Here is a 13,341-nt window from a genome sequence, read left to right on the forward strand (position 1 = left end):
AACCCATTTTTTTCAATCTTCCATCATAGGTCATGTTTTCTAGACCTTTAATCATTTTTGTTGCTCCTCTCTGGACTTTCTCCAATTTGTCCACATCTTTCCTAAAATGTGGCACCCAGAACTGGACACAATACTCCAGTTGAGGCCTAATCAGCGTGGAGTAGAGCGGAAGAATTACTTCTCGTGTCTTGCTTACAATACTCCTGCTAATACATCCCAGAATGATGTTTGCTTTTTTTGCAACTGTTACACTGTTGACTCATATTTAGCTTATGATCCATTATGACCCCCAGATCCCTTTCCGCAGTACTTCTTCCTAGGCAGTCATTTCCCATTTTGTCTGTGTTCAATTGATTGTTCCTTCCTAAGTGGAGGACTTTGCACTTGTTCTTATTGAATTTCATCCTATTTACTTCAGACCATTTCTCCAGTTTGTCCAGATCATTTTGAATTTTAATCCTATCCTCCAAAGCACTTGCAACCCCTCCCAGCTTGGTATCGTCCACAAACTTTATAAGTGTACGCTCTATGCCATTATCTAAATCTTTGATGAAAATACTGAACAGAATCAGACCCAGAACTGATCCCTGCGGGACCTCACTCGTTATGCCCTTCCAGCATGACTGTGAATCACTGATAACTACTCCCTGGGAACGATTTTCCAACCAGTTATGCACCCACCTTATAGTAGCTCCATCTAGGTTGTATTTCCCTAGTTTGCTTATGAGAAGGTCATATGAGATAATATCAAAAGCCTTACTAAAGTCAAGATATACCACATCTACCGCTTCCCCCCTATCCACAAGGCTTGTTACCCCAATAAAGAAAGCTATCAGGTTGGTTTGACACAATTTGTTCTTGACAAATCCATGGTGTTATTTATCACCTTATTATCTTCTAGGTGTTTGCAAATTGATTGCTTATTTGCTCCATTATCTTTCCGGGTACAGAAGTTAAGCTGACTGGTCTGTAATTCCCTGGGTTATCCTTATTTCCCTTTTTATAGATGGGCACTATATTTGCCCTTTTCCAGTGCATATGATCTCTCTATTTGTTTACTTCATATTTCTTTATTAGTAATCGTTAGTCTTAAGTATTTCTATTTTTTACTTTACAACTCTTTCTATACCTCATGCCTTAAGCTGATTATATTTTTAAAAAATCAGAAACGAGGGCACTTTTGTGGTGAATTTTTTTAGAGTCACAAAACAGTTATTGCAAAAACCAGAGAACTTTTTTTTTTTTTTTAAATGGGCTGATTTTGCTACTGACTGCTTCCAACTCAACAGCCACATGGGAGTAAAGGATTGTTCTCAGTAACTCAGTGTCTGCTTGAGTTTATCATGAGATTCTGACCGAGTGTCATTAGCATTCGCTCTGAGCAAAAGAACAGCTCTGAGACCATCTACGCTCATTCGACTTTTCTCCTCACTCCAAACACCATTAAGCACCTGAAACCTGGTTCCGCCAGCCAGGCAAACGCAGAGCCAATTCTACCACTAGAGCAACACATCTAGAACAAACACTTTGTAACTATAAATGAACCCAAATATTTTGTCTGATGAAATTAAAATCTGGCACATTTCTAGAATTCCAAAAGAAGTTCTCAGGACACAGGGAGATCAAGGAAAAATAAGGCTGTCTCTGTACATTCAGGCTGTATGGCGACTCTTCATTTGCATATTAATTATACATATACAAACTCCAAAATGGCCCAGATTTGCTAAATTTCGAGACATGCTGCATTTGTTTCTCCTGGACTATGAAGAGAGGTAGAAGGCCTCAGTGGAGGCTGATATATGGATGATTATGATCTGCCACTTGGTACAAATATAGTTTTGGGTTTGTAACATTAAATGATTCTCAGGGAGGTTCAGAGCCAGTGTCTGGGCACCATTCATGATTTGGAATCAAATGAAAATAAAATAATATAAAGAAATATGGCAAGAGAGAAAACAACACTAAAACAAGTGGAAAACTGGTGAACAAAAACATTAGGAAATAGTTATTGGAGATGGGATTTTACAATCATTACTAATATGCTCTTTAACTTACATGTATTTTGTGCAAATGAAAAGTGGTTAAAGTTAGGCTGGCTGAAGAGGTGCAAGAAGCAGGGGTGATAGCTAATGTAGATGAAATATACAGCAGTAGTGAAGTAGTAACTGCCAGTAGTAACCGGTAAGCTTGAGACTTTCAAGGCTAGATCCTCAGATAATGTAAACTGGCAAGCGCCTGCTAATTTACAGCAACTGTCAGGATTAGTTTGCTAACTTCATTAATTATTATTAATTGTATTGCAGTAGCACCTAGGGATCCCAAATAAGATCAGGGTCCCCATTGTGCTGGGCACTGTACAGACACAGAGTAAGATATAGCCCATGCCCTGATGAGCTTCCAATCTAAATAGGATCTGACCCTCACTCTTCTGAGCTCCTTCTGGAGGCAGAAGAATTAGCCTGTGGAAATTAATTACAATCCATTTTCTGGGAATCAGGGCCTCTCATCTGAGATACACCTTCAACCTTAACCGTTTCCTCCTAACAGTGGTGGTAGTGTTGTTTAGGGGGAGAGGAGGGCTAAACAAGTAACCTAGGGAATCTCTAACCTACTAAAGCAAAACTCTGTATAATCCTCTCAGGATAAGAAACCAAGGGGAAGGACAAATTAATCTGGCACTAAAATGATGCAAAGGCAATGAAAGCTAAATAGATCTCAGAATCTTTATTTAGCATAGCTCTCCTCCTCCCTTTGTCTGTTGTTACCCCCCTCTCTGGGTTGCATCATACTGTAAACTTCTAAGGGCAAAGGACCATCCCTTCTTCTATTTCTATAAAGTACCAAACATCTCAATGATGCTGCAGATATAATAATTTGTTACAATGACCATGCCACCATTTTAACTCTGGGCTGGGGGGACCTGGCATCGAAACAGATAGGAATCTGCTCATGGAGTAGGAGGGGCAGATTTTGCTGGGGGAGGGGTCATTCCTCCAGCATCCCCATAGACCAGGGGATATGACGATGCAGTCACAGCAGTAGGTGTTTAACCCCTTATCTGTGTCTAAACCTGCCCCTATGGGTGGAACCAGTCCTGGGAAGGGGAGGCACAGCGACACTGTGTGTGTGTGTCTGGACAAGTAGCTACGCTTGCCCCGCCACATAGAAAGCCCTGGAGAGGAGGAGATTCATAGATTTAAAGACCAGAAAGGGCCATTATGACCATCTAGTCTGACCTCCTGCCTAACACGGACCAGAGAACCTCACCCAGGGATCAATCCATATATTAGCACCACTAGTATTATGTTCCTGACTCTGGGAGGTGTGGAGGGGACAGACTCTCTCAAATGGGTTCTGGGGACTACGGGGCTGATCCCCCTGAAGGCTACGGAGGAAAGGAGAATCTGACTCAGGCACTTTAGAGACACACCTCCTCCTCCCCACCCACCCCACAGCTTCTAACACCAGAGGTTGTAGGGATCCTTACCCAATGAGATCACATTCTCATAGTTCTCCTGCATCTCGTCCGTGGGATCCAGATTCGCTCACTCACTGCCCCTCGGTGGAATACACAGCTGCCTCCTCAACGGTAACCGGTCCCTGAAACAGCCAGAGACCCTCACTCAGAACCTGCTGGCCCAGCCTCAATCCCACCAGCTCAGCCACAGGAACCCTAAGTCGGTCCCTCTGCTCTCTCTCTCCTATATGTCCCTCCCGTAAAGTGATGGTTATACATTCCCATATGATTCTTTCTAGCCTCCCCACCAAGCCAACCCTCATTTCTGGGTGAGCACCAGACCGTCATCTCCCCCTGAACGGCTGCTCTGGCCCTATAAATGTAGTAAACCACTGACAACAGGGATACAGGATTGGGGCAGGCTCTTTATTCTAATGGAGCACAGCCAGGCACATCGTGAGCTCTGCACTCCCATTTCTCTCATCTCCTTTCTCTTGGTAGCAGTAGGGACCATGTTTGGACTATGGCAGGGCTGAGAAGTTTTGGGTTGAAACTTCCTAGCAATGATGCTCTAAGTGAGCCCAACCTGCCAGGGAACAAAAAGCAGATGTAATTCTGCAGCCTGTCATGGGGAGAAGGGGGGAGGGATAGCTCAGTGGTTTGAGCATTGGCCTGCTAAACCCAGGGTTGCAAGTTCAATCCTTGAGGGGGCCATTTAGGGAACTGGGGTAAAAATCTGTCTGGGGATTGGTCCTGCTTTGAGCAGGGGGTTGGACTAGATGACCTCCTGAGGTCCCCCCAGTAACAGAGTTTCTGAACCAATTGCTAGAAAAGCACAGAATCGAAGGTGCCACTTTGGGCGATCTCTAGGGCTGCCAATTTTCATCGGAGGTACTCCTGGAGGTTTCCTCACATGACAGAATCTTTAATTAATGATGAATCTTTAATTCCTGGAGGTTTGGCAACCCTAGGCAGTGGTTCTCAACCAGGGGTTCGGGGCCTCCTGGGGGGCTATGAGCAGGCTTTAGGGGGGCTGCCAAGCAGGGCCAGTGTTAGACTTGCTGGGGCCCAGGACACAAACCCAAAGCCCCACTGCATGGGGCTAAAGCCTGGGGTTCCAAGCTCCGCCACCTGAATCAAAGCCTGAGCAACTTAGCTTCACAAGGGCCCCCTGTAGTGTGGGGCCCTGGGCAGTAGCCCATCTTGCTATCCCCTAATGCTGGCCCTAGCTTTTATATGCAGAAAACAGTTGTTGTGGCACAGCTGAGCTATGGAGTTTTTGTAGTATGCTGGGAAGGCCTCAGACAGAAAAGGATTGAGAACCCCTGACCCTAGGGGCAGCCCCCCCACACACACTATTCCCAGGGCAGCACATCCCCACAGCAGCACGGGGACCAGGCAAAGGCAGGAACTGGCTTTTCCTCTCCCTGCTCCTCCCCAGGAAAGTCAATCTGCCCCGGGGCGCTGCGGTGAATGGGTCTGGGCAGGGCTGGGAGCCGGGACCTCCCTCCCCACTGATTGCTCCTGCTGCCCCTTCCCATCTCCTTACCCCTCTTCCTTCCTCTGGCTGGGGAGACTGGCTTATTGTTGCATTGGTCGGGGGGGCGCGTTGGCTCTGCCCGGAGCAGGTTGGGCTGGTACAGGCGCTAAGAGCGGACAGAGCCGGGGTGTGTCCGGGCGGGCAGCGGCAGCAGTGCTGGGACTCCGGGGCGGTAAAAAGCAGCCCTTTCCCGAGTCACTTTCCTGCCCATCCCCAGCACTTTCCCCGAGTTCGTTCGCTCTCAATTACCTGGAGCTTCCGGTTCAGGGAGCTGATGTCGGACGGCAGGGGCCGGGGCTTCCCCGGGCAGCTCAGTGCCGTGAGAATAAGTCCTATAGCGCCCGGGTTTGTTGCAGCCCGGGTTGGGTATGGGGAAGGACACAGGAAGGGGATGGAGCAGCTGAGAGTGGCTGTAGCTAGGTGCTGGGTGGGAGGAGGAGGAGAGACAGGAAGGGGGAGGGGGGATAATACAGAACAGAGGGATCCCCCTAGCCCGTGGTGGGGCTGGCTCTCTTTCATTACAGCTGCAAAGAAATCAAGCGACCTCCATTGTGAGCCGGGAAGCTGGGCTGTGCTGGGGAGGTGTGATCTTGCCAGCCAGGGACTTTCTCATTGTTGCGATTGTTCGCCCTGGCGTCCTAGGGCAGCCCCGGGCTCTGCCGACACCAGCTCCCGAGCCGGAGCCTGCAGGTAACTGAGAGAGACCCCGGGGGGGAAGGGCTGGGCAGCAAACAAACACGACCCCTCCTCTCTGCCAGTCCCCTCACTGACACCCTCTGGCTCTGGCTCCCCTGAGCCCCTGCAGGAGCCGAGCCAGCCAGCGGAACAATAGCCGTTAGCCACTGGTTTATTAGCCAAAAGTTTGGTAACTCCCAGTGGTACTAGCAAAAATTTGCCCCACGGGGAGTGATTCCTGAGGTCACGTTGTCACTGGTGGCAAAGTTCCTTCCTGCATGTTAGGGCTTTTGTTCGGAGGCTTCCTTTCGGCACCGATCCTTTTCTTCTTCAGCCGCCCTGTTAGGAAATACCCTAGTTCGGTAGAAAGGCTGGGATTTCTGAAGGCTTTAAGGAGATTAGCACCCGACTCCCATTGTCTTTCAAGGAGAGTTGTGCACCTCTGTGTCTTCTTCCCCTTTGGAATCTAAAGCCACATATGCCCCAATCACCGCACCTCCCTTCCTGCATCGCCTGCTGCCTGCACCTGCAAAGATTTCAGGTACTTGTTGTAGCAAATCCTCTCCCCTCTTCCAGCCAGCTGCCATTAAAATGCATGCATGAGCTTCCCCACTTGTCTTGTCCCGTCCCTCCGGCTCTAGGAGAGACCAGGTCACATCCTCAGCAGGTGTAAATCAGTCTGCCTCCTTTGGCTTCAGTGCAGCCACAGTTGATTTACACCAGATGGGGATCTGGCCCCCAATGTTTTATAGACACCCAAACTCTCACTATATGAAACTTTGCAAAAACTTTTAAACCTTTTTATAAACCTTTAAATGTTCACAGATTCCATCAGGCAGCATCTGCGAACACTTTTGCTGACGGCCACCTGTTTCAATGGGGTTGGGTCACGGTGATAGGCCATGGGCTCTGTCCCACTGAAGGTCAATGTATACCTCAGACTGGTGCAGGGGGCAGCAATCCCAGGCCCTTATGGGATTGTGGAACTGAGAGGGGGGATGCTTCTTGTTTTAGGGGCTGGTGGCCTTCGACGTCTGTGTATCTCACCATGGATCAGTGGGCTGCTGTGGATTCTGATCAGAAACCTTTGTGCAGGGGTGGCATACAGGAGAACGATGATCCCCTGGTGACTCTGAGTAAGTATCCCCTGGAGGCTGTGGGGTCTTTGCAGCTGCCAGGTCAGCTTCTGAGCAGGGTTCTGCTGTGGACCCTTCCACAGAACTCAGCACAGAACAATGGGAAGGAGGATGGTTGTGCAGTAAAAGGGACGGACCCCCCGCAGACTCCTGGGGACTGAGGAAAGGGACAGGTTTCCACAGGAGAAGCAGAGTTGAGGGGACATCTAGGCAAAAGTGAGGATGAGAAGACAGGGCAAATGCCTATCCAGTCCCGCTATTGACCGAGGTCTCCCTAAGGGAACAAGGGGAAGAACCATGTGTCCCGGGGCTCAATGAAAAGAAGAGCCCTAGAGATGAGGAAAGAATTAAATCAATGTGGGATTCCCCTTCAGCTCCCCCAGGATCATGTCTCCAGCAGGTGGATCCTCCGGGCTTCCCATCCCCAGCCTGACACCTGGCAGTAGCTCCCTTCTCCCTGAAGCTGCAGATGGGAAGTTGGGGTAGGGTGGGTCCCCTCCTCTCTCTGCTCTAGGGAAGGGTTTGGGGTGCGGGGAGGGCGGATTTTGCTTCTGGTCTTTCAGCGTGTCTCAACAGTTATTTGGGTTTGTTCCTCCACACCCCGGTGCAGGACCTGACTCCTGTGCGGATTCTCTCCCTACCCCAGCCGAGGACAAGGCAGCGAGTGAGACCGAGGAGGAGAATCCTGGGGAGGAAGGCCCCGAGATTGTGGAACTAGATCCAGTGTTGCTGGGTAGGCCGGAGGGGGCTGGGGCCAGGAGCCCAGAAGAGCAGGGCCCGGCCTGCGAGAGCCTGCGTTGGACGGTGGTGCAGCAGATCGACTCCCCCGGGAAGCCGGTGCAGCGGCGGGGCGGTGGGGGCAAGTCAGCTGGCGCCGGCTTCCAGAACTTCAAGAGCATCATCGTGCTGCAGAAGAGCTATGAGTGTGGCGAGTGCGGTAAGACCTTCAGCTGCAGCTCGCACTTCAGCAAGCACCGGCGCACCCACACCGGTGAGAAGCCCTTCCGCTGCCTGCACTGCGGGAAGAGCTTCAACGTCAGCTCCAACCTCTACCGCCACCAGCGGGCCCACGCTGCTGAACGGGTCTGCCCACGCCCCGAGAGCTCCCCACCGCCGGTGCCGGCCAGCACCCCTACCCCCGCGACCCCTCGGCCCCGGGGGCTGCCCTATAAGTGCGAGGAGTGTGGCAAGAGTTTCCGGCGCAACACGGAACTGGTGACCCACCAGCGGCTGCACACAGGGCGCCTGCCCTTCCAGTGCGCCCACTGCGGGAAGAGCTTCTCCTGGAGCTCCCACTTCGACCGGCACCAGCGCATCCACACTGGCGAGAAGCCCTACCAGTGCCCTGAGTGCGGGAAGTGCTTCAGCCGCAGCTCCCACCTCTACCGGCACCAGCGCACCCACTCCGGGGGCCGCTCCTACATCTGCACGTACTGTGGACGCAGCTTCAACAGCACCCTGCACTTCGACCGGCATCAGCGCACCCACACTGGCCTGCGCCCCTACAAATGCACCCTGTGTGGCAAGGGCTTTGGTGATGGTCTGGCCCTGGTCAAGCACCAGCGCCTGCATCTGGGGGATGGGCCCTTCCACTGTGAAGAGTGTGGCAAGAGCTTCGGGGCGAGGGCACAGTACGCCCGGCACCGGCGCAGCCTGCATGGCTCTACTGCCGGTAGCACTGGCGGCGAGAAGCCCTACCGCTGCGGTGACTGTGGCAAGAGCTTCTCCTGGAGCTCCCATTGGGAGCGGCACCAGCGTATCCACACCGGGGAGCGCCCCTACCAGTGCAGCGACTGCGGCAAGCGCTTCGGCCGCACCTCCCACCTCTACCGGCACCAGCGCACCCACGCTGGCGGCCAGCCCCACGTCTGCACTGACTGCGGCAAGAGCTTCAACAGCACCCTGCACTTCCACAAGCACCGGCGGGCCCACGCTGGCGAAGCCCCCTGCCACGCCTGCCCCGACTGTGGCAAGGCATTCGCCGACGGCTCCGCTCTGGCCAAGCACCGGCGTACCCACACCGGAGAGCGGCCCTTCCCTTGCCCCCAGTGTGGCCGGCGCTTCAGCGTCAGCTCCCACCTGTACCGCCACCTGAGGAGCCATGCTGAGGAGAAGCCACTGGAGGAGATCGCGTCCTACTAGAGATCAACTCCTCTTTCCCCTTTGCCTGGGAGAGGAACCCCCCCACGCTGGAGGTTTAGCTCACCGGGACCTGGCTGCCCCTCTCTGGGCACGGGAGTGAACTCCATGCGCTGCCAGCCAGAGCGTTAGTGGGGCTTACCTCACAGGGACCTGGCCATGGGGATCGCTGACCCTCAGGGGTAGCTGAGACCTCTAGGAGAGCAGCGGGCAGCCCCGTTGTGGGCACCCCGGGGCCACAGGGACGGGTGCAGTGTAAGGTCCCAATCTGGAGCCCCTTGAAGGGCTCCGCGTCGATGGGGTCTGGATCAGGCCCTGAGGATATAGGTAGATTAGGTAGGATAGGTAGGATAGGTAGGAGGTAGAGCAGAGTGGTGGCAGTGCTAGGGGGCTGGGCGGGGTGGAAATAAGAGAGGGAAATGGTGCGGGATTGAGGGCGTATTACCCTCTTGCTCACTCTGGTGTAAATCAGGAGTAACCCCACCGGAGTCACTGGGGCCAATTCCCTTCTCACTCACCCCGGTGTAAATCAGGAGTAACCCCACTGGAGTCACTGGGACTGGTTCTCCTCCCCTCACCCTGGTGTAAATCAGGTGTAGACCCACAGGAGTCCCTGAGGCCAATTCCCCTTTTGCTCACCCCAGTGTAAATCAGGAGTAACCCCACCGGAGTCACTGGGGCTCAGTGCAGTTGCAGGAGTGTGAGGCGGATCAGGCATTGAGCACCTGCAGGCTGGGGCGAATGATTGATCAGAGCTGGGGCGGGAGGCAGTATCTGGGGATCAGGTAGGTGGGGCGGGAGATGGTGAGAAAGATGGGAGTCAGAGGGGGAGGGGAAATGAAGTATTTGGGGATCAGGGTGGCTGTGTAGTGGGCGCGAGAGAGGGCTGTGGGTGATGGAGGACTGGCATGTCTGTGGACTGGGCTGGTGGGTCAGACCATGGCACTGCTAGGGTCTCAGAGCTGAGGAGGATGGGACCAAGTTTACTGCCACTCCTTTTCTGGGTTTCCATGCCCTATCCCCTGCCTCCTGATCAACAGGACCCAGGAGGAGAAGAAACCCTGCCACATGGAACCCCCCGCAAGCCATCCCATCCAGGAGGGGAAATGCAGGGGACTCAGCATGGAGAGAGCCTGAGAGGGGGAGAGAGCTTGGTGTGTAATGCGCCTTACTCCAGCAGGAATGAGACAGAAAACCTTAGAGTAGCATGTGATTAACTTGCAGAGTTCACAGCTACAGGAGATGACTGGGGCAAACAGCTCAGCAAAGCCCTCTGCCAGCTCCATGGAGCAGTCTGGGGCTGTTGACTTCCAAGCGACTTCCTGCGTGTGTGAAAATCTCCCTTAGACACAAGCCGCCCCAGTCCTGATCCTAATTCAGAGCATGAGGGACAAGAACCCGCTCTCCCCTGGTCTAGGGATATAGTGGGGGTGAGTTTCTGTAAAGGAAGGAAGCTAATCACTCCTGAAATAAGCTATCCAAGCTGGGGCTCAGAAAGTCCTGAGCTTCATCAGCTACACTTGTTGGAAGGATCTGGGAGGTATTTATGTACCAGGAAATCTGTTGTTGTTAGAGGTCAGATTCTTTGTTGGTGTCAGTTGGCATCCAGGGACTTCTTCCCATTTATCCCAGGTGATAAGTTAACCCTTTCTCTACAGTAGGCTTGGGCCTTGTCTACGCATCAAAGTTTAGTTGCTTTATAACTCGATGGGTACGGTTAAAGCAGTACAATCCTCACCCCCTTTAGTATGAATGTTATCATCATCATCACAGCAAATCCCTGCAGATTGAGCGCTATCCAAATCGATTTGTAGCTAGATCCTCAGGATGGTCTGGTTGGATGGTCAGTCTACACTGGTGAGCTTATCAAAGTCTTTGACGACCATGTGATCGCTGGCTGTGTAGCAGTGTTCCTTGGTAACTGCACTTTGTAATTCATTATTACTCCTGAGGGCATTCTGCGCAAAAAAAAAAAAAAATCGGCACCAAAAAAAATTAAAATTCTGCGCACAGTATTTTAAAATTCTGCAAATTTTATTTGTCAAATAAATGTGGAGGCTCCAGCATGGCATTGGGGAGCACCGGCCACTGGCTGCACAGAGGTGGGAAATCACTGTGCAGCTCCCTCCCGAGACACTGACTCAACGGTTAGGCTGCACCCAACCCTGACACACCGCAAGGACAGGGCGTGCCCCAGAAACACCCCAGGGCCCTGCCCCTCTGTGCCAGATGCACCAGGTAGGCTAAGCAAGACAAGATCTTAGTGGGGGGGGGGGGTGTCCAGGTGTGGGTTGAGAGGGTTCTGTGTGGGGCCATCTGGGTGTGGGTGGGTCAGTGGGAGATCCAGGTGTGGAGGGGATCTGAATGCACAGGGGATTGTTGGGGGGTTCTTGGTGCAGTGGTAATGGGACTCTGCAGGGGGATCCAGGTGAAGGTGGTTGGGGCTCAGCATGGGGGTCTGGGTATGTGGGGCTCAGTGGGCCCTCCAGATGCTGGGGGAGTGGGGCTCAGTGGAGTGGGGATCCAGGTGCAACTGGTCGGGACTTGGTGAGGTGGGGATCAAGGTGTGGGTGGCTCATTGGGGTGGTCCAGATACAGGAGGAGTGGGGCTCATTGGGGGTTCTGGGAGTGGGGGGGGGTGAGGCTTGGGAAGATCTGGATATGAGGGGGTCTGGATGCACAGGGGTTGGGCGAATAGGGGGAGCAGCTCCCTGTACAATGATCCCTCCCCCTGCAGCTGAGGAGCAATGATCGTAGGAAGTGGAGGGGAGTTTGCAGAGCTGCTTGCAGCTGGGGGAGAAATCTGGGGGTGGGTCTGAGCCAGCCCCATTCGCCGTGCAGGGAAGGGGAAGTCCCGTCCTCCCCAGTCCAGACTAGCACCTGAGCCAGGCACAGGGTAGGAGTCACCAGCCAGGCCTTCCTCAGTTCCGCCTCCTGCCCCACAGTGATTTACCTCTCTGCTGGCTGCCCTGGGCACCCAAAACATACTGCTGGGGAGGTTCTCATGACCTTTCTTGTGGCTTCCCTTTGCTTCCCAATCAGAAAGTCATTTTTCTGCAGGGAAGCAAAGAAATTTGCGGGGGACAAATTCTGCATATGTGCAGTGGTGCAAAATTTCCCCAGGAATATTCATTAGTCTTTCATCCTAATAATACATCGGTACCAAGACTCACCAAAACTGAACTAGGGCTGATGGAAGCAGTTGCTGTTTGGCTACAAATATCCTCATTGCTGATCTTGTCTCGACGCTTGAGATGGAGCAGTTGGCGAAGATCACATGAGTTGTATTGATACAAAGGTGCCCTCTCTCAGTATAACTGTTCCCATAAAGGAAAGGGAATAAACTCTACCATCATAAGACATCTTTATGCCGATATAACTGCCTCTGCACTAGGGGTTGTTCCTACTATACTATTCTGATGGAAAAATCAAACTCCTATCCCATATAGCTAATCTAGTCCAAAAACTGTGTGTAGACAAGGCCTGAAAATGTCCCACCGCTGCTACCACTGGTTCTGCTTTTCCATTGGTGTGAGAAGTGGGAGCCCTAATGTAGACAGAGTGCTTGTGGCTACCAGCATGTTAAGCACTAATATGTAAGCCAGTTCTGTGCATGTCAACACAGTGCTTCAAATGCTGGTCTGTTCCTGGAGCCCTGCCTAAAGTAGCACTCACCCCATTGTTACCACAGGTGGAGCTGAACTGGCTCTCACAATAGTGGGAAAACTTGGACAACAAAGCCTACGTCCCTTGTGGAGGCAGCAGTCCTTTCACGTGGGGCTGGTTGGGAAGCTCCAGATTGGGTGACCCTAGCTGGGCATTGGTTTTGACTGGACACTTGGTCACCTGGCTGGGTTGGAGCGACACATGCTACTGAGCGATGGCCCAAGCAGAAAAGGGCTATTGGCTGGAGTTAAAGGTGACCTGCAAAGGGATTTTGCTTTCTTTTATGCTTGTTTTTTATGTTAGAAATTCTGGTCTTGTTTACCCTGGAAGACTCTACAGTGCCTGGGGAACCAGTGAAGAGAGGACATCCCAAGAAAATGGAAATTGAGCAATTGGAAAGAGAAGGGATTTTTGATCAGCCTATTGTAAAACTTTCTTTTTTTATTAATGCCTGTTTCACTTCAGTACCTATATAACACCTGTGAAAAAAGAACATTGATGTTAACGATTAGGCAAGCTTTTCAAATGGGGCTGCCTAACAGTGGGTTCCTCTGTCCGTATTTAGGCACCTAAATAATTATATTTTTTTAATATATTATGTAATTTTTAGGTGCCTAAATGTGAATTTCGGAGCCTAGCTTTAGGCATCTCAGCTCAAAAATATTGCAATGAAGACTCGCTGTCGATATCTCTAAGGGCCCAACAAGACATCCGGCTAGCCAGGGGAG

At 52.0% G+C, this 13,341-nt stretch overlaps 2 protein-coding genes across 5 annotated transcripts in view; one reads left to right on the top strand and one right to left on the bottom strand.

Annotated features, from left to right (window-relative positions):
* The window catches only part of LOC128848250 (zinc finger protein 345-like), a 42,089-nt gene extending 36,838 nt beyond the window's left edge, over nucleotides 1–5,251 (bottom strand). For all 3 annotated transcript variants that reach the window (XM_054048126.1, XM_054048125.1, XM_054048124.1), the window contains exons 1-2: nucleotides 5,007–5,251; nucleotides 3,488–3,600 (exon numbers count right to left, since the gene is read on the bottom strand). In XM_054048126.1, coding sequence (XP_053904101.1) covers nucleotides 3,488–3,521 — 34 coding nt within the window. In that variant the 5' untranslated portion in view covers nucleotides 3,522–3,600; nucleotides 5,007–5,251. The remainder of the gene's footprint in view (nucleotides 1–3,487; nucleotides 3,601–5,006) is intronic.
* Nucleotides 5,252–5,473: 222 nt separating this feature from the next.
* LOC128848273 (zinc finger protein 436-like) lies at nucleotides 5,474–11,533 on the top strand. 2 transcript variants are annotated; one of them, XM_054048174.1, is made up of 3 exons: nucleotides 5,474–5,687; nucleotides 6,687–6,808; nucleotides 7,419–11,533. In XM_054048174.1, exons 2-3 carry the CDS (start codon nucleotides 6,721–6,723, stop codon nucleotides 8,948–8,950), a joined length of 1,620 nt encoding a protein of 539 aa, XP_053904149.1. In that variant the 5' UTR covers nucleotides 5,474–5,687; nucleotides 6,687–6,720; the 3' UTR covers nucleotides 8,951–11,533. The 2 variants fall into 2 exon arrangements, with proteins under 2 accessions (XP_053904149.1, XP_053904150.1); XM_054048175.1 differs by having other exon boundaries at nucleotides 7,455–11,533.
* The last annotated feature ends 1,808 nt before the right edge of the window (nucleotides 11,534–13,341 follow it).

The sequence above is a fragment of the Malaclemys terrapin genome, chromosome 13 (assembly GCF_027887155.1).
Source record: "Malaclemys terrapin pileata isolate rMalTer1 chromosome 13, rMalTer1.hap1, whole genome shotgun sequence".
NCBI classification, from domain to species: Eukaryota; Metazoa; Chordata; order Testudines; family Emydidae; genus Malaclemys; species Malaclemys terrapin.

Coding starts and splice junctions, on each gene's coding strand:
- LOC128848273 (XM_054048174.1), top strand. CDS start 6,721: ATGGATCAGTGGGCTGCTGTGGATTCTGATCAGAAACCTTTGTGCAGG. Junction 6,809..7,418: donor TGATCCCCTGGTGACTCTGA/GTAAGTATCCCC, acceptor ACCCCGGTGCAG/GACCTGACTCCTGTGCGGAT.